General features: G+C 50.4%; 12 protein-coding genes across 12 annotated transcripts; 6 read left to right on the top strand and 6 right to left on the bottom strand.

The window, feature by feature from the left end:
• Nucleotides 1–262: 262 nt before the first annotated feature.
• Nucleotides 263–1399, bottom strand: N7474_004425 (uncharacterized protein; the record flags this gene model as incomplete). Its single annotated transcript, XM_057195840.1, has 1 exon — nucleotides 263–1399. One exon carries the CDS (start codon nucleotides 1397–1399, stop codon nucleotides 263–265), a length of 1137 nt encoding a protein of 378 aa, XP_057053236.1.
• Nucleotides 1400–2062: 663 nt separating this feature from the next.
• N7474_004424 (sugar O-acetyltransferase) lies at nucleotides 2063–2811 on the bottom strand (the record flags this gene model as incomplete). The annotated part of the gene is made up of 3 exons (XM_057195839.1): nucleotides 2063–2375; nucleotides 2427–2626; nucleotides 2752–2811. 3 exons carry the CDS (start codon nucleotides 2809–2811, stop codon nucleotides 2063–2065), a joined length of 573 nt encoding a protein of 190 aa, XP_057053235.1.
• A 608-nt stretch (nucleotides 2812–3419) lies between these two features.
• On the bottom strand, nucleotides 3420–4288 carry N7474_004423 (DUF202 domain-containing protein; the record flags this gene model as incomplete). The annotated part of the gene is made up of 3 exons (XM_057195838.1): nucleotides 3420–3512; nucleotides 3567–3850; nucleotides 3946–4288. The coding sequence occupies 3 exons, from the start codon at nucleotides 4286–4288 to the stop codon at nucleotides 3420–3422; spliced, it is 720 nt and encodes a 239-aa protein (XP_057053234.1).
• A 1830-nt stretch (nucleotides 4289–6118) lies between these two features.
• Nucleotides 6119–7054, top strand: N7474_004422 (class I SAM-dependent methyltransferase; the record flags this gene model as incomplete). The annotated part of the gene is made up of 3 exons (XM_057195837.1): nucleotides 6119–6163; nucleotides 6216–6499; nucleotides 6553–7054. 3 exons carry the CDS (start codon nucleotides 6119–6121, stop codon nucleotides 7052–7054), a joined length of 831 nt encoding a protein of 276 aa, XP_057053233.1.
• A 14-nt stretch (nucleotides 7055–7068) lies between these two features.
• Nucleotides 7069–8653, bottom strand: pfa4 (putative palmitoyltransferase with autoacylation activity Pfa4; the record flags this gene model as incomplete). Its single annotated transcript, XM_057195836.1, has 5 exons — nucleotides 7069–7475; nucleotides 7529–7607; nucleotides 7659–7958; nucleotides 8010–8181; nucleotides 8235–8653. 5 exons carry the CDS (start codon nucleotides 8651–8653, stop codon nucleotides 7069–7071), a joined length of 1377 nt encoding a protein of 458 aa, XP_057053232.1.
• A 134-nt stretch (nucleotides 8654–8787) lies between these two features.
• Nucleotides 8788–11583, top strand: N7474_004420 (putative DNA mismatch repair protein; the record flags this gene model as incomplete). The annotated part of the gene is made up of 3 exons (XM_057195835.1): nucleotides 8788–9194; nucleotides 9257–9630; nucleotides 9680–11583. 3 exons carry the CDS (start codon nucleotides 8788–8790, stop codon nucleotides 11581–11583), a joined length of 2685 nt encoding a protein of 894 aa, XP_057053231.1.
• A 410-nt stretch (nucleotides 11584–11993) lies between these two features.
• N7474_004419 (D-isomer specific 2-hydroxyacid dehydrogenase family protein) lies at nucleotides 11994–13237 on the bottom strand (the record flags this gene model as incomplete). The annotated part of the gene is made up of 4 exons (XM_057195834.1): nucleotides 11994–12577; nucleotides 12631–12914; nucleotides 12968–13034; nucleotides 13090–13237. The coding sequence occupies 4 exons, from the start codon at nucleotides 13235–13237 to the stop codon at nucleotides 11994–11996; spliced, it is 1083 nt and encodes a 360-aa protein (XP_057053230.1).
• A 1722-nt stretch (nucleotides 13238–14959) lies between these two features.
• N7474_004418 (uncharacterized protein) lies at nucleotides 14960–15820 on the top strand (the record flags this gene model as incomplete). The annotated part of the gene is made up of 1 exon (XM_057195833.1): nucleotides 14960–15820. The coding sequence occupies one exon, from the start codon at nucleotides 14960–14962 to the stop codon at nucleotides 15818–15820; it is 861 nt and encodes a 286-aa protein (XP_057053229.1).
• Nucleotides 15821–16314: 494 nt separating this feature from the next.
• On the top strand, nucleotides 16315–17001 carry N7474_004417 (GNAT family N-acetyltransferase; the record flags this gene model as incomplete). Its single annotated transcript, XM_057195832.1, has 2 exons — nucleotides 16315–16720; nucleotides 16772–17001. The coding sequence occupies 2 exons, from the start codon at nucleotides 16315–16317 to the stop codon at nucleotides 16999–17001; spliced, it is 636 nt and encodes a 211-aa protein (XP_057053228.1).
• Nucleotides 17002–17862: 861 nt separating this feature from the next.
• On the top strand, nucleotides 17863–19069 carry N7474_004416 (uncharacterized protein; the record flags this gene model as incomplete). Its single annotated transcript, XM_057195831.1, has 4 exons — nucleotides 17863–17879; nucleotides 17948–18153; nucleotides 18209–18523; nucleotides 18579–19069. The coding sequence occupies 4 exons, from the start codon at nucleotides 17863–17865 to the stop codon at nucleotides 19067–19069; spliced, it is 1029 nt and encodes a 342-aa protein (XP_057053227.1).
• Nucleotides 19070–19925: 856 nt separating this feature from the next.
• On the top strand, nucleotides 19926–21793 carry N7474_004415 (uncharacterized protein; the record flags this gene model as incomplete). The annotated part of the gene is made up of 4 exons (XM_057195830.1): nucleotides 19926–20114; nucleotides 20169–20244; nucleotides 20296–20606; nucleotides 20657–21793. 4 exons carry the CDS (start codon nucleotides 19926–19928, stop codon nucleotides 21791–21793), a joined length of 1713 nt encoding a protein of 570 aa, XP_057053226.1.
• A 130-nt stretch (nucleotides 21794–21923) lies between these two features.
• N7474_004414 (NAD(P)-dependent alcohol dehydrogenase) lies at nucleotides 21924–23107 on the bottom strand (the record flags this gene model as incomplete). Its single annotated transcript, XM_057195829.1, has 2 exons — nucleotides 21924–22922; nucleotides 22979–23107. The coding sequence occupies 2 exons, from the start codon at nucleotides 23105–23107 to the stop codon at nucleotides 21924–21926; spliced, it is 1128 nt and encodes a 375-aa protein (XP_057053225.1).
• Nucleotides 23108–23380: the final 273 nt, after the last annotated feature.

Genomic DNA, 23380 nt, shown 5'->3' with positions numbered 1-23380 from the left:
CACGCAACAAAACCAAGTATTTCGAATATCTTGAGATGTACCAACGAAGAGATGAGCCAGACATACAGCGTCCCAATACCATGCGCTCATGCCCGTCGCATCATGGGATATGGTTCAGAATGCGGGCGATTTCGAGTGAGCCACTGCATTTAGCTTGAAATGTCATGTGTGTCTTCTTGTTGAGGAATCCATCAATGTTTTCCGAGGAGAACTGTCCCAAGCAATGAGATAAATATTACCAAACAACCCAGAGCTCGCCATTTCAGGCACCACCACCACCGCCGAATCCATTGGCCATATCACCGCTCGCGGCAATGAGCATTAAAACGCAAAAGACCACCATGCGTTTCTCCCATTCGCCAATGACCATACATATAGCCGTTCCCATAATTATCTCATATAGCCTAGTCTCTCGTATATCAAGTCCCGGATCATATCGGCGATTTCCCCCAGGAGTAACCTGACGCATTCTAAGAAATCTGTTTCGGGATTTATCTAGAAGGCTCGAAATCACAGAGTCAAACAGTCGAAGCTGGCCGGATTTCTTCGATCCAAAGCTTGATGTATATTGACCTAGAAACATGACATCTTCATCTTGTGCCGGCAATTTGGCCACGAGTTTCAGATGATTGAATGGCATGAGTCTTTTAGACCACTTCTCATTCGCGTTGAGATCTTTCGTTCCTTCCCAGAAGAAGCTGATTCCAGCGTATTCGAAACAGTAGCGTCGTGTGTTTGTTGATATTGGTGCCTCCCAGGTAAGTCGCACGGCTTCTTCGGCTATAACGGGTTGGAGTTCAGGTTCAGTGGACGTTGCTGATGATGTGCCATGGGCGGTATCCTTCTCAGGTGCGCCATTTGCCTGCTTTTCTCTGGCGGCGCTTTCAATCGCCTTCCGTCTTGAATTCACAGAATGATAATATTCTCTTCCCGACTCACCCCACAATCTCCACGAGCGCAGTCTGTATCCCTTCAAAGCTCGATCATCGCCAGCCGTGCCATTATTTGCATTACTGCGATGCTCCCATTTCACAACACCTCTAGGATCAAGTACATCCTCAAGGTTATCACCAAATTGAAGCGTCCATTTAGTCCAGAAGCTCGAGCAATTGAGAATGCAAATGGGCTTTGCCTGTTTCTTGCTCCCCCGACGGAGAGTGCGCGGTGGATCCCGAAAGGCAATAACTGGCGTGTGGACAAAGTAGCTGTTCAGCTCGTCGGACCCATAATGGATATGTGCGTATTCTTCGGCCTGGTAACGGTGTCGCCTTTTGTTGTAGCCTGGCTCCTTTTCTAGTTGGAGAAATGGTGTAATGCAAATGTTTTTTTCGCCTTCGTGGTAGAGGTTGTATTCAGATAAGCGGTGGCGTGTTTCAAGGGCTTTACCCAGGGTTGACATTTTATCGTCGGGCCGTTTGACTCAAGATGTGTTACGTTGGGAGAGTTCATTCGTGTTGGAAAAGGAGGGTCTGCGGTTTAAGTTGGTAGCGCGGACGGTGGGTGTGCATCTTGCTTTTCGCCCCATCATTGGGACCCATCGGGCGCAGAGAACTAATGCAACATGAGGTTCCATGATTATTATTGGTTGCGAAATTATTGACTTTCAGCCTTGGGCAACAGCGCCTTGCTGTCGTACCCTTGTCGAGAATCCCCTTCTCCTGAAGCTGACACTTCCATGAACAGACGCTGACGCCACATCTGGGGCGGCCGTATTGTGGCTAACACCACTCGTAGCGTTTGGGGTCTAGGACGGCGACACGTTTAATTATAAAGTCGTGGTTGGTAAACTGGAGCACTTGAAACTGCCCGGAAATGGGCTGGAAGCCAGGGTGGTAGACGGGAGACCTTTTGTGGACGAGAAGATACTAGGACAGTTGATAACGACTTAATACACTTGAGTCTACCATGAACATGTTGGGTGGAGATTCTGTATTAACTATTTATAAACATTAGGGTGTGTTCGATTAGTGCCGGAAATTAGCCCTAGTTCAAATTGAAATAAATACGCGGTTCATCCCGATATTGAATAAGACTATCACTCCTAGAGTACGAACTATCTTCTCTAGCTCTCCTTTGCAGACCTGACGACTCGAGCAGGGCTGCCAACAGCAACGCTGAAAGGTGGAATAGCTTTTTTAACCACAGATCCAGCGCCAATCGAGCTTCCTTCGCCAATTGTCACTCCAGCCAGGATAATAACATTGGCTCCAATCCAACAATCATCGCCGATAGTTATTTCTCTCGTGAATTCCAGCCCTGGATGTGCCCTCCGCGCTTCGAGTTGCGTTTCATGCTCTCCTGTGATGATGCTGACATTGGGACCAATTGACACATTGTTGCCGATAGTCACAAGTCCACAATCAAGGACAGTCAGACTAACTGACGTATCAGTTTTCAGACCGTCCCGGAAGGCTGGCAAAACTTACTGGAAGTTTGCATAGAACCCGTCGCCTACGCGGATGTTGCATCCGTAATCCACGAACAGAGGAGGCTCGACATATACTCCCTTCCCAGCATGCCCAAAGAGTCTCCTCAATACGTCTTCTCGCGAGGAGGAGGCTCCGCTCTGCTGCGGGGCGTTGAGCTCAGTCATTAAATTCCTTGCCCGTGACCGACCCTCTATAAGCTCGGCTGCGACAGGATTGTATCTGTAACATGGCACATCGATTAGACTGACAGCTGATTCTGTAGAGACAGTGCCGCTTACAGCATGCCGGAGATCATTCGCTTATATTCCTCTCCCCAACAGACATGTCGGAGACCTCGAGCTTTTTCTATAAGCACTTGGTTGTTTTCGGTAGCTGGAATCATGTTAGAGAGGTGTGACAATAATTTGTGGGGTCTCTGAACCGATAAATTATTCTGGTTCTGTCTTACGAGAAATCAAGCTGTACTAGTACTTAACCCATTTTTATCTCCGAATACGAGACGCGTGATTCCTTAAGGAACCGCTGATTATCGGGATCTCGGCCCTGGTCTCCGTGGGCTGATGTAAGAAGAGTCAAGACAGCCTTGATCCGACCCCATTTATCTGAGTCCATGCTAGTAAACAAAAACAGAATAGGGACAAGGAGCAACAGGGGACTCGTAACGCAGTGTGAGGGACTTATATATACAGGGACCCAGACGGAAAACAGAGCCGCTAGACCTTATTGAGCGTCGCGTCACTGTGAACTATGTAATAGGTTGAAGATCGGTACGTTCATTTTCATTTCGCTTGTCCTGACATTTGCTTAGATTTTTTAAAGCTCGCATCATCATTTGCTTTGCGAACGGAAAACTACAGCTGCATCCTTGCTTGCCTCCAGGGCCATTATGCAGAAACATTAAATCGAGCCCGAAGGGTATATTCCGCTCAATACTCCTCCAGTCCTGATACCGTCCCAAATGCATGAAAACCGATCAAAGTGAGCAATGATTCACCAGCGCATTAGACGGCCGATTAATGAAGGGGGAGCGCTATCGATTTGGACCACAATCGCAATTGAAAGAGCCAAGGTCGTCGCAATAACCTGATAATAGTGAGTTATTGTCCAAATGGCCTTGAGATGTGCGCAACTACTTACGCAAAATAATAATATCCCCACCATATTAACCTCCCATCCACCGGCATAAATCTTGCCTAATGCAATGGCACCCTGTTGCTTCCAAAACCGATAGGCACCAATCAATCCCACCAGAATAGCCACGCAGTGACAGGCGACAGATAATGGGACACCGACTTGTTGAAATCGCAAAGTGCCTTGTTCTGACTTGCTCTGCTGCAGTCGGAAAAGCTGCGCGACAAGCACACCTTGCATGGCAATAACTGTCGATGTACGAATGTAGGCCAAGAATGTTCGTTCCATAGCTGCATATGGATTGTCAGTATCGAGGGGTATAGTGAACGTTTAAAAAGTCGGATGCGAGCGATCACCGAAAGCATTGAAATGACCATGAACTTACCAAAATGATCTCGATTACTTTTCTGCGACACAGTTAATGTAACATTTCGTGTCCAGAAGCGGGTAAGTTTCCCCCAAAGCCCCTTCCGCGATTCACGGGCTTTTCGAACACTGGCATGCGATACGATGCGGCGGGTGGGTGGTCGGTACTCGTCGCCCGACGACGCAGATGGCGTAGAATAGTCGAGCTCGTTGTCTTCGCGGGTCTGGATCTCCTGCAGTTCGAGGGCCTCGCGCTGGTCGTCCTGGCTACTGCTGTCGTGGGAAGAACGCGGGCGGGAGTCCCGGACAACTGCCGTGGAGGGCCGCTCCGGCTCCGATGACTGACCTGAAGGCTCTGTCATGATCGTGGCCGATAGTCCGGTTGGGTTGGCATTGCTCGCAGAAGCTTTTTCTGTTTGCCTGCAGGTTTTTGTGAGGAGGTGGAGAGGTCCAAGCAGGAAAATGTCAACCCGTCGGTCCTTGCTCGCACTTGTCCCCGGTCGGATGGAGCCGAAATGCCCCGCAAGGCCCGCTCTCAGTCCGGGGCGTACGGGGGGTCGGTTGTTGATGGGCTGGCGAGGAGGAAGGAAAATACATTTTGAGGTTAAGACGAAGTCAGTGGTGCAAATGCTCCGTTCCAAGCACCTTTATTATGTTTTTGCCCTGCAATGATGGGTGCTTGTCCAACATTCCAGTCTGGCCAATCACAGCCCCCACAGCCCTGATTGCATCATTTCGGCTCACGATGTTGGAATGCTCACCCAATTGCAAATGGCGTCGCACGGGAGATATTCTCGCCTACGAGTCCCTAGGGATATGGGGGCAGAATAATCTATTTTGGCCACAGCCGCTGAATGTCTCGGAATGGGCCAATCTCAAGCCCACAATTAATCACTGTTGCACAGGATTCCGCCTCCTTCTCTCTGAAAGCCCGAAACGGTTGGCGAAAAACTGCCCAGATGGATATGCAATTAAGCTTAAATTAACCTAGTCGGCCCTAAAGCACGCCATTGCGGTCAACCAAGGGGGCTGATAGGTTCCATTCCGCGCGCCAAGGACCACTCTGCGCCCATCTATCAAGCCTTCTGGACTCGCTCAATGTTCACCCACTGCAAGCGCTGCTCATCGAACACTTCATCGCGACAGGGGGAGACTTCATCGAATAGTGACGCTTTCAGGAAGACCTTCCCCGGGACAAGGGGTGTCTTGGTAAACGCAGGACTGCCATGGTATGTCAATGACTAGATAGCCATCGAGCAAAGGCCAGCTTACCTCCCGCAGTTGGAACAGAAATATCGCTTTTCATGAAGAGACCGGTTAGCGCCGCTCTTGTTTACAGGACGGACATGAGAAACACCGGTGCTTAGGCTACCTGGATAACGTTCCCACTGGAAGTGTTCTTGTCATTGTAGATCTTCAGCGCGTTCGTGGGATCTTCAACAGTCATTTCGTCTTCGCCAGCCATATAATTGATCGAAAAGGCTATTTTATGCACCGTCAGCCAGGCACTTTCCGTTCATATCCTTTCTCCATGGAAGTTATCACTGACAACCGCCGGCTCTCTTGCAGCATGCACTAGATAACCTGTCAGCATGTCGATGCCCCCGCACAAGAGGCTCTTGGTGCTTCACCAATGGCAGATGACCGAGTTGGGCGGCTGCTCAGAGAGAGTAATGCGAACACTCTCACAGTTGCAATGGCCGGTATACGCCATACTCGGCAGTAAATGGGTGTAAATGGGGTTTCAAATGTCAGACTCGAGGAAACTCTGCTAAACTAGTAAGTGGAGAGGAAGACACGTCAACTAATACTGTAAAGTCCCTGAGGCAGTTTTTAAACACTTCTTTCTTTGTCTTGTGATGGCGAGGAAGGTAATTTCAAAGCAATGGTTTGGCGACGAGAATGACCTCATCTTTGGTGGGGTTACGAAGGATGCTCGGTGCTGCGCTCGAGACTGTGGCCGATATCGGCCAGGTTGTACTTCAGTGTCTGTCACCCTCAAAAACTGAGGTATAAAAAAGAAAAACTCGCCCGCTTGAATAAAAGACAAAGCCAAACAATTCATAGGCTTGTTGCTCCTGGTTCACAAAGTAATCTTTAGATCGTCTTGGTTGTTCATTATTTTCCTTCTATCCTGCCCCGCGCTGAGGCAACTCCAACTTCTGCGCATGCTCCCGCAACTATCAAGCAACATGGCATCCAATAACGGCACTACTAAAGATCACTGGTCTTCAGAAGTAGGTTCCTTGATAGTATCTGCTCCTTTACATTTCTTAATGACATCATTAGGTATACGCCAACGCAGCATCTTTCGTCCCGAAGCTGACCCAGACCCTGCTGAAATACCTCGACCCGAAACCGACAGACAAAGTTCTAGATATTGGCTGTGGCGATGGCAAATTCACCGAGAATTTTCTGCCAGCCGTAGGCTCCGTGCTGGGCATTGACTCTTCGGCCGCCATGATCGACTTCGCCACGAAGAACTACGAGAGCCCCAAAGCGAAGTTCCAAGTTGTCGATTGCCGATTCCTGGAGAAAGATCCGTCTATTGTGGATGGAAGCTACGACAAAGTGTGAGCATAGACTGATGATGCATTTTCTTCCCTTTATTCTGATGTAGAACTAGGGTCTCCAACGCGGCTCTTCACTGGATTCTCCGCGATGAAACAACTCGGATGTCCACCATCCGTGCAGTCCACGGCTGTCTGAAGTCCGGCGGAACGTACGTCTTCGAGATGGGAGGACACGGTAATGTGGCTGAAGTTCAAACCGCACTCATTCATGCCCTCGTACAGCAAGGTATGTCTCTCGAAAAGGCCAGAGAGACAAGCCCTTGGTTCTTCCCGTCCGACGTGTGGATGAAGAATGCATTGGAAGAGGTGGGATTTCAGGTGGAAAAGGTGGAACTCGAATACCGCCCTACTAAGCTGACTACCTCCGCCAACGGTGGCCTGGAGGGTTGGGTAAGACTGATGGGTGCGCAGTTCCTGGAGATTCTCCCTGCCGAGAAGCAGGAAATCGTCGTTCGTCAGGTCTGTGATGTGCTCCACACGGCTGTGACTCGGGTTGAGGATGGGAGTCAGTGGCTAGGTTACGTACGCCTGAGAGGGGTTGCCAGAAAGGTCTGATAGTTCGAACCATATCACTGTTTTCTTTGCCTTCGCTGTTCAATCAGGACAGCTAACGGAAGATCTTCCTCGTCGTAGAATTCGACGTCTTCATCGACTCCAAAATCGCGCAATCGCTCTCCCTCGGAGTTGCGCCAGGATTCCTCGCCTTCATCAGAGGCACTGGCAGACCCGCGGTCGGGAGAAACCTCACGGCTTTCATCTTCGTCTCTGAGTTCCTTGTAACGATCATAAAATCTCTTTCGACGTTGGACTCTCTCGAATGGTCTCTGGCGCTTCAGATCTTCCGATTGACGACGCTTGAAAGCCTCGACTTCTTCCCTGGCAGAGGCGTATGTTTGTGGCATTTGGGGTTCCCGATTGGCACTCGCTGGCAAAGGAATGCGATCTGGGTCTGGTGGTGGCCATGTGACACCGGGGCCTTCGTGGGTGTCAGTTAGCGGATGACATGGTTATACAGAGGACGAAACCTACTCTCGAAACCATTCTCCTCGAAATCCCAGCCTGAAGAACGGTTGGGTGTGAAAGCGAGTGGCCAGAACCAGCTTAGAAACTAACGCAAGGATAAGCCAAACGAATCACTCGTGTAACAAGTTGAACTGACGTTAGAACTTCCTCCCATGCCTTGTTTGATGTTGGCCCAGATGCCAATGTCATAAGGAAACTCTTGTTGTTTGATGTGAATACGGACGCCCCCGGGACCATCGAGATATCCACCTAGGACACGAGCCCGGCGGACCAAGGTAGCATGTCGTTCAATTTCCCAGGATTCAATGGTAGTAGTATTGGATCCGAGAGACCACACGGTTCGGACTAGCAAAACGAACAACGCAAATACTGTCATGCTGTTGACTATAAACAGAATAGCTAGGTGGCCAAGCTGCACAATTGACGGGCCAAGGTACTAGGCTGGATAGTCAGTAATTAATTTTCCATTTGCTATTGATTGGCTTACACTTGGTAGAGCTCTGTTGCCCCAGACAATCGATACCCTATCAAAAAGACAAGTCTCGAGATAGGACATACCGACCACCGCATAGAATAGAAAGCGAGTAAAGTGAGGGAAAGTGAAATATGAGACACAGTTGTTCGTCCATGGACAATGGTGGTCCATTTTAGGGATGCACCTAGCGAACATTAGTCGCAAGAAGACTAGAAGAATAATATTATCTATCCGAACCTCTTGCAAGTCTTGCAGTGGTGAGCTCTCGGTGGTTTGTAGGCCTCGCATCTGCGACACCATCGCTGGCGACTATGGGCCGAGCCATCGTCCTGTTTTTGACCCGCCGATTCCCTGGGGAGTCGGCCGGGGTCTGTATAGCAAGCGCGGAAGTAGCATATCCAGATGCACAGGGCGAAGATATTGATCTTCCAGGCCTCATCTTTTTGGAGTGGTGCTGACTCGAAGTGCAGGAAGAGATATTGCGAGGTGTACGCGAGGAAGCTGATCAGCACGCTGACAGCGGGAATCGCCAGCTGAGAGACGGCAAAGTCATCACCAAACATGTCTGCAAGGCCGGCAGACGGCGAGAACTGCTGGGTTGGCCATCGAGTTGGGTTGTTGATTCCGGAGGGAAAGGGAGGCCAATGCTGACTCATCCGGTGCCAGTGCGTGGCAGTAACGACCTGGGCCTCTGGTTTCTTGTTTCTCTCCATCACCAACATCATCCATTGCTTGATACATACTCGGCGAACCAGCTTGGCCGATGGCTGGTTGATCCCCTGATCTGAAGATGCCGATCACGGCTCTTCCCCCGACCACAATTCGGGCCATTGGGTCTACCTCGGCCATCACAGACCCATATTCGGTGGTGAAGGAGCTGGTTGACAACGCGCTGGACGCAGCGAGCTCCTCGCTAGTGGTCGAGATATCACAGAATACTCTTGATGTCATCCAAGTCAAGGACAATGGATACGGAATTCCTTCTGAGGACCATAAATTCGTGTGCAAGCATGCTTTCACCAGCAAGATCCGAACGACCGATGATCTCAGAACGATCGGCGGTACATCGCTTGGCTTTCGCGGTGAAGCCTTAGCCAGTGTCGCGAATATGTCAGGGGGTATCACCATCACGACACGGATCGAATCAGAGGCTGCTGGGTCGTGTCTCAAGTATGGCAGAGATGGTGAGCTTATGGAGTATATACCTCACCTTCCGTCTATCTCGCAAACTCTCAATTAAGCTGACTTTGTCCCTAAAGGGCACAGCGAACATCGCATCCGGTGGGCACAACTGTGCGTATTACGGAATTTCTCAAGCACATCCCAGTCCGCAGGCAGACTGTCCTGAAAAGTGCTGCGAAAAATATCACCAGGATCAAAAAGCTCCTCCAGGCTTATGCAATGGCTCGACCTTCCAAGCGTCTCTCGCTTAAAGTTCTCAAGGCCAAGAATGAAAACAACAATTGGGTGTACGCACCACACTCCACCGAGAGTTTTGCAGACACTGCCATGAAAATTGTTGGAACAGAGGCATCCTCCTGTTGTGAAATTCGAAAGTTTTCTTCTGAACCAAGTGAACAAGGACAGGGAAGATGTTATCAACTCGTTTCTTTTCTCCCAAAAGCGGACACGGGTATATCTATTTCTATCAATCATGCCAGTGCAGAAGCTGACAAGCGCAGACTTTTCCAGAGTGAACAACACAGGGCAATTCCTTAACGTGGATGGCCGGCCTTTATCTACGAGCAGAGGAATCGGACAGGATATTGTCAAGCTATACAAGACATATCTCCGCTCAGCAAGCTCCAAAGTGGCAACGGCCGTTTCGATTTCCGATCCATTTCTCTGTTTGCAGATTCAGTGTTCCCAGGCAAGCTACGACGTCAATATCGAACCGTCGAAGGATGACATACTATTTGAGGATCGAGATCTTGTTCTCTCTTTGGTTGAAAGCCTTTTGCATGAGCAATATGGCGATCTAGGAAACTCCAACGAGAAGAAGCCAACAAAAGCTAAGAAAACAGCCTCGAATGCGACTTCTAACGGACCTGGATTTGAGCTTCTTATGGCCAGAAAACGCCCCGCCACAGTGATCAATAAACCTCAGGGCTCGGCGGAGGCAGCTGTCGACACTGCTGTTACTACTTCTCTCATGCAACCACTTAATTCGACCGAGACTACTTCACCTGTTAATTCTCCTCACAGCCCTTTTCAAAGCCCTCTCCGTTCCTCCAACGCAGCGAACAGAAATTCGGAATTCATCAATCCATGGTCTATCACTAAGATGAATGTCCCGCCGTATACTTCTGAGAGGCAACGTATCCTAGCCCGGGGTGCAATCCATCCTCGATCAGGGTTGGACGGTAATCCGCACGGATTCAGGCAGACAAATGAGCATAGTCATGTCTATCAGACGCCTTCGAACAGTCGTGAATTGTTAAGCCCCCCTCAATCGAGAGTTACATCAGTGTCTCCTCTCAGCCATCGCCAACGTCATCATGGTCCACAACAGTCTGCGGTCACAGAAACTTCGGTTTCAAATGGATCTCGAAACGCTACGCGAGTACGGAACAGAGAAAGGTACGGAAATGGGGCTCTCGACACCTGGTTTCAAAATACGACACAAATGTCGCTCCAGCAAAGCCCTTCGAGTGGTAGCCTTGAGCAAGAGACGGAGCCCACTCCTCTTTCGCAACTTGCTAATGGGCGATTTGCCTTCCCAACTGAGACATCAATACAGGACTCATCATTTGACGACCGACGTCCCTCATCTTTGCACGAAACGCCCAACGAGACGTCTCATCATTCTGCGACGGGTGATAATACTTTGCCTCCAATCTCCAATGACCATCTTCCAGAATCCATGAACAGTGGTCGAGGTTTTCCAGTACTCGAAAAATGGGCGGCCAGTCTTCATCAGGGCATGAACAATGAAAGTTATCCTGGATTGGAACAAGCTCTAGATTTCGAGAGGCGCAAGAAGGAGGCGATGCAGAACCGTCGCACACAATCGAATGAACGCGTCAGAACGTCAAGCTCACAACCTGGTCCTTCGTCTTCGAAGTCTCCCCATCGCAACCGATACCTGGCTGCAAGAGCTGCCCTGACTTCTGACATCAACTCCGTCGCCCTTCCAGTCTTCTCTTTCAACCAACCCAACCCAACACCATCGCTTTCACTCCATGACCCGAGGGCATATCTGATGCGTCATTCTAGTGGCCACAGGGAGAGCGACCCTCAGAAAGAAGGCCCCAAGTCCCGGCGCCTACATACAAGCAAATTGCCCTTTGAGAGAATCACAGAAGGATGCGATCTACATAACCTCTGTTTACCTCTTCCTTCAGATCTGTCGGTCATATTCGAGTCTTTCAGCCTTACGAAATGTCACGATATATACACTCAGCGTGGAGAAAACAGTGAGGCATTTCTGCCATCCACGGAATCTCCTGTCTCTCTCTGGAGTCAACGACTAGCCATCTTGATCAACAGACAATACCGGACTCGCGATGATTCGCAGTCCCCTGAATGGCGGGCGGATCTTTCATCAGTCGTTGAAAAACACCTGAAGAGCTATGATGCTGTTTGAATGTATTATATACAGTCTCTATGAATTGCCGGTGGTCAGTTGCTGTTCCTCGCATTCAGCTCCCCAGCTTTCGCATATTATACCCACATGGCACGGTTACTGGCGTTCGGGTTCTATATTTAGATCTATCTTAGCTTACCCATTGTCATCAGATTAAATATTATTATTCATCTTTGACAAAGTATCATAACATGGCTGCAATTGCTTGGTTTGAGATCAATTAACATCTATCCGCACGTACTTCATTTGATAGTGAAATTATGATCTAAGACCCAATATTTGAGGATGGGGCCTCGGGACCCTTTCGATCCCCAACCGTCAATATGAAACCCGTTTTCAGATGACAGTCGGCAATATGGGGATGTTGAAGTCAACACTTCTGCCATCAGTAACTCTTGACTATATGCCAATCAATATGCCTTCCCCCGTCTATAAGAATTAATCAAAGGCTCCCCCCTCTCCATCCTCTCCAAATTCTTGGCCAAGATATCCATAGACCGTGGGAAGTACTCCTTGCCCAGACCACTGACATGAGGACTGATCTGGACATTCGGCGCATCCCACAAGGGATGATCCTCCGGCAGAGGCTCGGGGTCAGTCACATCCAGCGCGGCACCACCGAGCTGGCCCGATTTCAAGGCCGCAATCAAAGCATCCTGGTCAATGACCTTGCCGCGGGAAATGTTCGTCACGTAAGGCTTGCTGGTGGGGTGTGTGGAGTTGTCTGACAGGATTGAAAATTCCTCCGGCCCGAGAAGATGGGTGGTCTGTGGAGTTAAGGGTAGAGAGATGACAAGATGATCGAGACCAATGGCCAAGAAAGAGCGGACGGATTCTCTATCCGCACCGTGGTGCCAGGAAGCAGGGATTGAGCCATCAGGGTCACCGGTGCCGGGAACGATATAGCCAGAGTCATGCTTTGACTCTGGAGTTGTGCGAGGTGAGGCCGTATAGGCATGGACGGTCATGCCCATTGCACTCGAAACGCGGGCAACTAGAATACAATCAGCCAGAATCCCATATCGAGGGGTCGGACGAATGGCATACTCTGTCGGCCGATGCTTCCATATCCCAGGATTCCAAGTTTCTTGCCAACCTGATCGTGCATCCCCTGCATATAGCTCTCTTTGGAGTTCCAGTTATGCTTTTTCTGTGCCTCGTACGTTTTGATGTAATAGCGCGACGAGACTAGCCAATTCATCACGGTCCATTCTGCGATCGGCGGACCGTGAATGCCCGAGCTCGTAGTGATGGGTATATCACTCTCCTTTAAAACAGGATGGTCCACGAGATGATCCAGACCGGCGGAAAGGAAGTGGATAAGCTTTAGGCTGGAACCACAATAAGTTGAGAGGCATTATCTACCGGATTTGTGGGAGCTTACTTCTTCGCGTCTTTGAGATCCGGGAGAGTTGTGAATGTGACCAGCACAGTCGCATTGTGCCATAAATCTGTATTACAACGCTCTTAGTTTCTGGTCCGTCAATAAATTCGACAGTGACTTACCACTTGGGACTGGAACGTCCTTGATCGGCCTATACACGGTGACCTCGGCATTGGAGAACTTGCTTTTGATGTACCCCACCAGCGATGCGGGCAGCTCCTGGTAGAAAATCACGAGCAGACGCTCCTTCGACAGCGGTGCCTCGCCCATATTGCTCTGATCAGCTTCGAGAAACAAATTTCGGTCCGGTGACAATGATGGTGTGCGTTTATAAGCAGAAAATGTCGAGATAACGCGGGCCGTTAGTCAGGCCTGTCACTCACAGGGCGGGGAGCTTTGCCGGATTCAACTGCTCCACATTTCTCCGTGGCCACCACTCCGACCGAGCCATGTTGCCGTTAACTGGTTCAGGTGAGGGTGGTTCGGGGAGATTGGCGTGAGAAGGTGAATAATGCAAATGTCATATTAGTACCCAGTATGTGAACACAACGATCAGTTAGCGCAGATTTTTATGCAATATGCCCATCCATAAGCTCCCGATTCTTTCCATCGCTCGCCAACCGAACGCAAAAGTACCGCATCAAGATTTCAATGGATTTCACCAACAGCCAACTCAATGACGCAACACTTCTCAGTTCCCTAATTTGACGCCGGCCAGAAGGTTTGCCGCTTATGCAGATACCCTTGCCATCTCTGGCTCTCGACATGTTTACCCGCGTCATGATGTGCGGCAGAGACTAAGGGGAGGTAACCAACCATGGGATTCGGCCTAGATCCGTCACGGCCCGGCACGTCACTTGGCACTATCCCTCAGTGTAAGAGGAAATGGACTAGCCGAGTCCCGCAACACACTCCAGAGCTTCTAAGACTACTGCCGAGAACAGACTCAGCCCGCCACGAGTTGCGCATTGGCCAATCAGCCCAGATCTCAGTGCTCGGCGTGAACAGAGGTCCACTATAATACAACCCACAACCCGTGTCATGAGGAGAATTAGGGGCCCATGACCAGCCGAACAGGTGTTCCTCCGTGTCTCCTCAGATAAGGGACGCTCCAGTTCGCGTGTCCTGCATTGCAATACTCTGCATTCACCACCCATCTTTGGTGGATAAGTCCGCAGGGAAAATGTCTCCCCCTCTGCGCTCTCCTGTTGACAGACATCGAGCGGGTCATGAGTGGTCTGTCATGCTCCACCACCCTGGCGGTTCGCCTGCACAGGGACTATCTCAATCACCCCGACTGGGGCGGCTTCTCCACCTGTCATGCACTCTCGAGTGACGAAGGGCTGGCTAGGCTTTAGGGTGGCAAGCGACTCCATCTGCAACGCTAACATCGGAGGATTTTGCACACACACAGAGCACGGAGCGCGTTCGATCGGCACGCCTTTTTGGACCGCCATCGCGGTCCAGGCATCTGATTCCTCCAATGCCTGCGTCTGGCCCCACCGTTCTTGACTGTTTCTCGTGAACTCTCCGTGCAGATCTCCATTCGAGTCACAACTTTCGGAATGAGAAGGTTTCTTGGCACGTGGCTCTCCCTGAACTGTTCACCCTCGACATCCAAACCCCAAGCTCGTTGGCACGGCTATGGTCCAGATCGTCTTCCTAGTGCCCGTCCGTCTTCCAAACCCTGCAGCTTTCCACCCACCCGGCTTGCCGCTCTAGGAAGTCAATAGCGCATATCAGCCCTTGAGAATCCCTGAACCAGCAGTAGCTTTGCGTTGGAGCTTCGGACGAACCTGAATCTGCACTAAAGCAGAATGTAATCTGCAATCGTGGGGCGTTACGCAAGTAAAGATTTCCAAAAATCCGGTTTCCAATCTTTGGCCTGGCTGCTACAAATATGAAGGATCTTCCTCTCGGGCCTTTATTATTGTGCATCTGTTCGCCGTCATTCACACTCTGACTGAGCCAAGGCAGTTCACACACATAACCATGTCGAACAGATCAGCAGACCGCAGCCTTTTGCGTCGCGTTATCGAGGCAGCACTCGACCGTGAAGAGAAAGGCTATCCACCCGTATCTCAACACGCAGCCACAGATCAAAATGGGAACCATACAAACCAATCACGTCCGAAATCCTTCGCTCCTCAAACAACCAGCAGTGATGCTCTCATCCCACCTAACGACAAGCTCCTTGTTTTCCGCTCCCTGACGGGCATCGACAGTGTGCCTGCTCTCACGCAAGGAGGGCACCTTCCCCGCCCAGCAGACAATGTCGGTATTTACACGCGTGTTGTGACGAATGAAACCAACGCTGGGCGTGGATATCGCATGTTCAGCTGGATGATCAACACATGCCTTGGGATTCAAATTGTCGTGGCCGCAGCGGTTACTGCTCTCGGTGCTGCACGCGGGCCGCACAGCGCAGTTACCGCGTTCGGCGCCATCAACACGATCATGGCGGGGATCCTGACCTACCTCCGAGGCTCCGGACTACCGGACCGTCTGAAGCAGTACCAGAATCGGTGGAAGAACATTCGAGAATACATCGAGCAGCGTGAACGTGAATTTTGTCTGGAAGGCTGCGACCTCGATGTCCAAGAAGAGATATTCATTGTTGAAAGCATGTACCAAAGCATCAAGGATGAAATGGAGACCTCCAAAAGCAGCCAGAGCAAGCAGCAACAACCCGAAGACCCACGCATCCGCCGTTCGCTTGTACTGACTCATGGTGGGAGAGCATCCGGCACGCCTAGACGATCAGATATGGTGAACCCACAGCACCAGGAAGGCCAGTTGAGCCCGCTCGCTGTTCCTGAACCGGCGCTGGGAGTTGGAAAAGCACAAAGCTGAGGAAAGAAGTCGACGTGGTCGAACTCTTCTAGAATGGAGGATTCATCGTGAACCGTGAATTGTGAACCGGTTTACTTTAAATCGTCTCCCCATTCTCTATCCATAACTGTGCTCGTCTCCTCATGCGGAGCGACCAACTGTGAGATCGCACGAAGCACAGTGACCAATTTGGTACATACTGAGGTTTCTCATTTTGGGATTGGGTACTGCATTTTATATATCGAGTGAGTGAACCAACCGGTGCATATATGGGGAGTCCGCAGTCTGTATCACGTCTATAGTATTCTTGTTTAATGTCTAAATCTGTAGCTGGAAAGTTGGCGAATTATCGTATTGAATATATTCATACCAAAAAAAAAAAAAAAATTTACCACTATTCATCACGTAGCATATTATTGCCTCTATTTTGGGCAGCGTCACGTGCCACGCTCTCCGGTCTTCAGTTTTCTCACAGGAAGCATTCTGTTCCACTCGGAAAGCACCGGAAATAGAAGATGGCTTTTGAAATTCTTCCCGCTGAAGCAAAAGATGCAGCCCAGTTTGCCGACGTGTTCATAGCTGCCTTCGACGATGAATTCAACCGGACCATGTTCCCTCACACGCCGGAGATACGAAACTGGCTAACCGCCGAGTTCTTTGGCGCGGGCATGGCGCAGTCAGTCGCAGGCCAAGGATACGAGACCTTTATCAAGTTTGTCAAAGCCTCCGATCCAGCCGCGATCGTGGCGTTCGCAAAGTGGAAACGTCCCGTGCCTGCAGATCATGATTCGCGCGCGCATGAAGACGCTGAGGAAGACAACATGGATTTTCCCGAGGGGTGCGACGCGGAGCTATGCGGGCGGTTTCTCGGAGCGATGGATGAGCAGCACCAAAAGTGGATGGGCGAACGTCCTCACTACTGTCTGTCTTTGTAATTTCCTTTCCTCTTCTTGAATACTGACATTGGAGTAGATCTGGATCTGCTGGGTGTTCATCCCGCATACCAAGGCAAGGGCTTGGCAACTAAGTTGTTAGAATGGGGCATCTCACGCGCCGATGAGAGTCGGGTGGAGGTATTTCTTTCTGCCTCGCCGCAAGGGAAACCCCTGTACGAGAAGTATGGGTTTCGGAGTGTGGATTCATTTAATCCATTTCCTGGATATGAGCAAGTCAGTATGGTGCGGCCTGCCAAAAAGGATTAATACGTTTTGCACCGGAAGCAAAGATAAATTCAAAAATCGACTTATACCAGAATAAGAATCAAGGGCGATTTAGAGAACCCAAAACTTTCGTGGGAAATCCAAAAGCTTTTGCCATTCTCAGTTAATGCTGTTTGAGGAAATATAGAAAAGTTTGGACTATAAGGGCAATACTGTCGTCAGTCAGACGACCAGCTAACAGGACTTGATGAGCAGATTCATATAGTCTATCATTGCCCAGTTGGAAAGTTCTTCGGAACAAAGAGGGTCACAACTTTCGATGGGAGCAAAGAGCTACGACGCCGAGTCCGAGTCTCGGTAGTCCGGGTCGGACGAGATTGCTGAATTGGGATAGATCGAGTATGGGATTGTGTTGCTGTCGGTTCTTGGCAGTTTGACTTGCATTGTCGCATGGATATCCTTTCCTGGTAATAATCTATCCATGGATGTAGTTGTGTTTTGGCTGGGAGTTTATAGACAGGTTAATTCCTTGACCTAGTGTCGATCACAGGGAGGATTGGAGGGCAGAGCCGGTTCCCAAAGACAAAAAGCCGATTTGCTGGTATTTTGACACAAAGCTTAGTCTCCGCTTGAGGGAATGATGCAATCGAGATTCAAAGTATGAGGACATACATCCTCAAAGCTTCATCACTATGGATCATCCACAGGCTGCTTACAAATGGTTCCACAGCGGGGTTAATAACGATGGGGATATGTGCCATGACATCTCCTTCAACAATCTGTATTCCGAACAAGTAACCCATCTCGCTTGAGGATTGCTTTCAAGTTGATGATTCCAACCTTGATCTCCGCCCGGTGACGTCAACGCTCAACTATACGACCAAGCAAGGTGCAGCAACCAAAATGACTAAAGTGTTTATGTGAGTAATACACTCTTCAGGAACTTCACGAAACCTGTCTCTCGGTGTGCAGAGCTTACAGCGCACAGCACTGGTGTGACCGGCTACATTGGTGGCGACATCCTAGCCACGTTGACTGCTAAACACCCTGAGTTCTCCTACTCAGTTCTTGTCCGCAGTGCTGAGAAGGGAGATCAAGTCAAGGCCCAGTATCCATCTATTCGGGTCGTCCACGGTGACCTTGATGATTCTGCACTGCTGGAGCGCGAAAGTGCTTCAGCCGATATTGTGTTGCGTGAGTATTGTTTGGAATTCCACACAGTGCTGGCGACTAACCAAACGGACGACAGACAATGCCGACGCTTCAGACCATGTGGGATCCGCCAAGGCCATTGCTGCTGGGCTAGTTGCCGGACACACGAAAGAAAAGCCAGGCTATTGGCTGCATACCGGTGGCACTGGCATCCTCACATTTGAAGATTCCGACTCGGGGCAGTATGGGAACCCCAGTGACAAAGTTTACGACGACTGGGATGGAGTGGAAGAGCTTCTCAATCTCCCAGACCACGCATTCCATCGGAATGTGGACCAGCTCGTCCTGGACGCGGCAGCGAAACATGCAGACGTGCTCAAGGTAGCCTTGGTCTGCCCTCCAACAATCTACGGTTCGTCACTTGCATTATCCGCAAAGAAGAAAACATGTGCTAAAAATCAAAACAGGTAGAGGACGTGGTCCTGTTTCCCAGCGTGGCCGACAAGTCTACGAACTGGCCAATGTGACACTGCGCCTGAAAAAGGGCCCGATCATCGGCGCAGGCAAGTCCATTTGGAACAACGTCCATGTACATGATCTGAGCGACGTCTATGCTCTTCTCGTGGACGCTGCAATTGCCGGCCGGACTGACAGCGGGCTGTGGGGTGCTAAGACTTACTATTTGACCGAAAATGGGGAGCATTGCTGGGGGGAACTGGCCCAGACTACTGCAGAGGTAGCTGCTAAACTGGGATACTTGCCCGAGGCCAAAGCGGAACCCATCGACCTGGAGAGCGCAAAGCAATATGCCGGTTTTGAGTCACTCAGTTGGGGTATGAATTCCCGCGGCCGTTCTCAGCGAGCACGAAAAGTTCTGGGATGGAAGCCGTACAGACCTAGTCTGGTGGAAGAACTGCCGGAGATCCTTCGGAGTGAGTGGCAACGGCTGCAAAAGTAGACAAGGTGGAAAATTCGAGGAAAAGGCCAGTACGAGTGTACAGCGTGCTGTTATACAGTTCTGGGACAGGCATCGTCTTCGCAGATCTTGGAAAGTGCGGTGAGAAAGCTCTGGACATGCCCTGGATCTTATACTCCAGATGAAGAAATTAAAGCGAGCTCCGTAGGTTTCTTGATAGTTGGTATCCGAATTTGCGCCGATGTCAGATGCAAAGTCTTAAACATCAGGGGACTGGGTCACACAAATGACTCAAGCACAGCCACGAAACCAACATGGCGTAAACACTGGAAATTATCTAGAGACTGTTTTTCTCCCAAATATTAGTGGCGTTCTCAACACGAAGTTTGGAAGCCGAGCCTCTCCACCTGGTCGATTAATCCTCCGTTAACACGAGTGCATAGAGTCACCAAGTGCCATCCCAGGGTGATCAGGCTCCCTCGTATTCAATCGGGCCGGTGCGATCAAGAATCCCACCTGTGGCTTCCCGAAATACAAGAAGTTGGCCCGAACGCCGATTGATAGGGCATTCGGCATGGAGTTGCGCCGACTCTTGGCATTCGCATGTCCCAATTGGGCGGCTGAGCCCGTTTCACAACTACAATCAGTTATTCTGACACCATAAATGAGCTCCTTTAGTGGCATATTCCAGGGTTCTGGGTCCAAGATGGCGGAGTATTTCGGCCTGTTCAAAACTCTGTGTGTTCGTGATGGACGCCTTGCCGCGTGGAGCTGCTGTGTGGGTATACGTTTCTAGGTAACTGAAATGGTTACAATCAAATCCTCCAGTAAAGCCTTTCATTAAATATCTTCCTAATCCCCTGTTTTGTTTTTCCTTGTAGCAACCCTAAACTACACCATGCCCGTTACAGATCCTTCTAGCTATGGGTCCGAGAAAGACTCCCGAAATGCAACATCCATGCAAGATGAGAAGAAGGCTGACGAGAAATTTGCTCTGGGGCGAAAAGGTGCCCTGGTTTTCTTCACCTTGTCTGTCCTCACGTTGATGGCTGCTCTTGATGGGACGTCGATATCGGTCGCTCTTCCAGTAAGGACATCCCTTGCGACATCTGAGGCTTGATAACCAGCTAATGCCATTCAGACCATTGCCACAGACCTGAATGGAACTGCCATCGAGGCATTCTGGAGCGGTACTTCGTTCTTACTATGCTCGACCGGTAAATCCCCCTCTATACATTGGTGCTTTCATTCTATTGACACCAAGACAGTATTCCAACCGAGCTTCGCCTCCTTCTCCAACGTCTTCGGACGCCGACCTATGGTTCTAACAGCAATACTGTTCTTCTGTGTCGGTGCTATTGTATGTGCCATCGCAGAAAATTTTACGTACATGCTGGTAGGCCGGTCCGTTCAGGGTATTGGGGGTGGAGGAATCATTGCTTTGAGTGAAATAGTCATGACAGATCTGGTTCCGCTACGGTATCGTGGGCAATATTTCGGCATCATGAGTGCAATGTGGAGCATTGGATCGGTCTCCGGGCCCATCCTTGGTGGAGGATTCGCAGAGAATGTGTCCTGGGTACGTATACCATACTTGTCGTGTCACCAGAATCTAACCGGTCTCAATAGAGATGGATTTTCTACATCAACTTCCCGTTCATTGCAGTCGGGGTTGTCTTTGTCCTTCTGTTCCTGAACCTCAATATTATCCCTAGCTCGCTTGCAGAGAAGCTTCGCCGCATCGACTACACCGGTACCGTCCTCTTCGTGGGCAGCTTGTCATCCTTCCTGATTCCTCTTACCTGGGGAGGCATTTCGTATGCCTGGGATTCATGGCGTACGCTGGTGCCACTGAGTGTGGGCACAGCGGGGCTCCTTGTCTTCGCGTTCTACGAATACCGCTTCGCCTCCGATCCTATCATCCCGCCTGTGATATTCCAGAACCGCACAGCCACAGCCTCATTCATTGGCAGTGTATTACAAGGGCTTATTCTCTGGTGCGCGCTGTACTACATGCCTCTATACTATGAGGCCGTGAAGGAATACAGTCCTATTTTGTCGGGCGTGGCTCTCTTCCCCGAAACATTCACCGTTGCCCCCAGCGGGATGGTGATCGGTATCCTGATCACGGTCACAGGCCACTACCGGTGGGCCATCTGGCTCGGATGGGTTGTGTCTACCGCCGGCTTAGGGTTGATGGTTCTCATCAAGACAAGCACCAGCGTTCCAGGCTGGATCTTGTTGAACATTGTGCCCGGACTGGGACTGGGAATCCTGTTCCCATCCCTGGGCTATGCCGTGCAGGCATCATCCACGCCAGAGAACTTGTCTATTGCTGTGGCCATGTTCAGTTTCTTCCGCGCCTTGGGCCAGGCTATCGGCGTCGCTGTTGGCGGCGTTGTCTTCCAGAACCGCATGCGGAGTAATCTCATGAGGTACACGGCGCTGGCGCCCATGGCTGATGCCTATAGCAGAGATGCTGCGGGATTAGTTCAGGTCATCAAGACCATGGCGGACGGTGCGACAAAGGCGGATCTGAAAGACGCATATACGGATAGCTTGCGCACTGTGTGGATTGTCTGTTGTGGAATTTCGGGTGTGGCCTTGTTGTTTAGCTTGATGACGGAGCACTACGATCTCGATCGTGCTTTGGAAACTACCCAGGGACTTCGGCAGGACAACGTACCCACAGAGAAGGATGTGGAGAAGGATGCGGAGGCCAGGGCAGAAACCGTCTTCAAAAAAACAACCCCTTGGGCTTATTGATAGAGGTAGCCCTCATTAACTACTAATGCTTGATGAGTGTTTAGAATGTACAGTTATGACTTACGAGGTTTTCTCATTTTGGTAGCTCATTCCACACGTGCACGTCTCTTTTCTATGTAATATGAGCCACTCAATTATTCTCTTCATCAAATCCCGCTCCGCGGATCAAGGTCTTGATCCCCTCACCTCTCTTCGTAGTTTCCCAAGCATCAACAACACTCTCAAAGGGTACGACCTTGGTGATTAGCGGCTTCAAATCAATCCTTTTGGTCGAAACCATATCCAATGCCATCTTGAAGTCACCCGGTCCATATCGGAAGCAGCCCTTAACAGTGATTTCATGCTCCCCAACCAAGGAAATAGGAAAATTGACAACTCTCTTCCCCAACCCCGTCTGAATGTAACTGCCTCCCACTCTTAGCGCATGGATAGCCGTCTGAATACAAGATTCTGCTCCCGTGGCCTCAATGGCAACATCGAACCCTGGAACATCTGCATCAGACAGGACTATGCTGCTTTGCAAGTCGCGCAACTTGTTTGCGTTCTGTTCTGGTGAGAGATCCTTGGTCGGAATATAGGTCGAGAAAGCCATGCGCTCATTCGGGATAAACTTCTGTGCGAAGTTCAATTTGTCACGATTCAAGTCCACGATGACGATCGAGCCAGCCCCGAACTCGCGCGCCACTGCCGCGCATAACAGTCCTACTGTGCCTGAGCCAAGAACCAGAACCTTGTCGCCGGGCTGGATGCCTACTTGGCGCACACTGTGCATCGCAACAGCCAATGGCTCCATCAGCACAGCCTCATCAAGGCCTAACGGCCGATCCGTTCCCGTGGGAATCTTGAAGCAACAATCCGCTGGCATCCTATAGTACTTTGATAGCGTGCCGTGTGTGTACGGCGGATTCGCCGCGAACTTCATCTTTGGACACAGGTTGTAGCGTCCTGCTTTGCAGATACTACAAAGGCGACAGGCATACCCCGGCTCAATGGCGATTTTATCGCCCGGTTCCAGATTGGTGACCGCTGGTCCGACGGCATGTACGATCCCTGAGGCTTCATGGCCCATTACTAGAGGGCGGTCCTGGGAGACGTGGTACTTGATGCCGCCATCCGTCCAGAAATGGACCTTTTGGGTAGAGTTAGATGGTGATGAGCATCTGGATGGCTGGAGAGAACACTTACATCGCTTCCACAGACTCCGACGTAAGCAATTCGGATAATAACATCGTGCGGGCCTTCGATCGTAGGAACTGGGCGGTCTTCGAACCTGGCATCACCTGGGCCATATAGTAGACAAGATGGGTTCTGCATCCTGATGGTGGTGTTCACGAGGATAACGTGGACTCGGGGGCTGCCTATATCCCTAAGGCCTTTGAGTCACGGTCGTCTATCACGTCCGAGTGGATCAACAGGATGGATGTCACGCTGACACGGCTGGTCGGCTACCGTCCGCTACAAGTGATGTGGGGGGGCATCCCCCACGTGAGGTGGTGGTATGGAGGGGCAGATAGTTATCCGTGGGGTGGACGGAAAGGAGTGGGGGGAACCATCAATGAATCAAGTAAACTAAGTATAAGAAACACC

Source organism: Penicillium riverlandense, assembly GCF_028828495.1.
Source record: "Penicillium riverlandense strain IBT 135883 chromosome Unknown utg000003l_segment0_segment0, whole genome shotgun sequence".
In the NCBI taxonomy this organism is placed as follows: Eukaryota; Fungi; Ascomycota; class Eurotiomycetes; order Eurotiales; family Aspergillaceae; genus Penicillium; species Penicillium riverlandense.
This window is presented reverse-complemented; position numbering and strand designations above follow the sequence as displayed.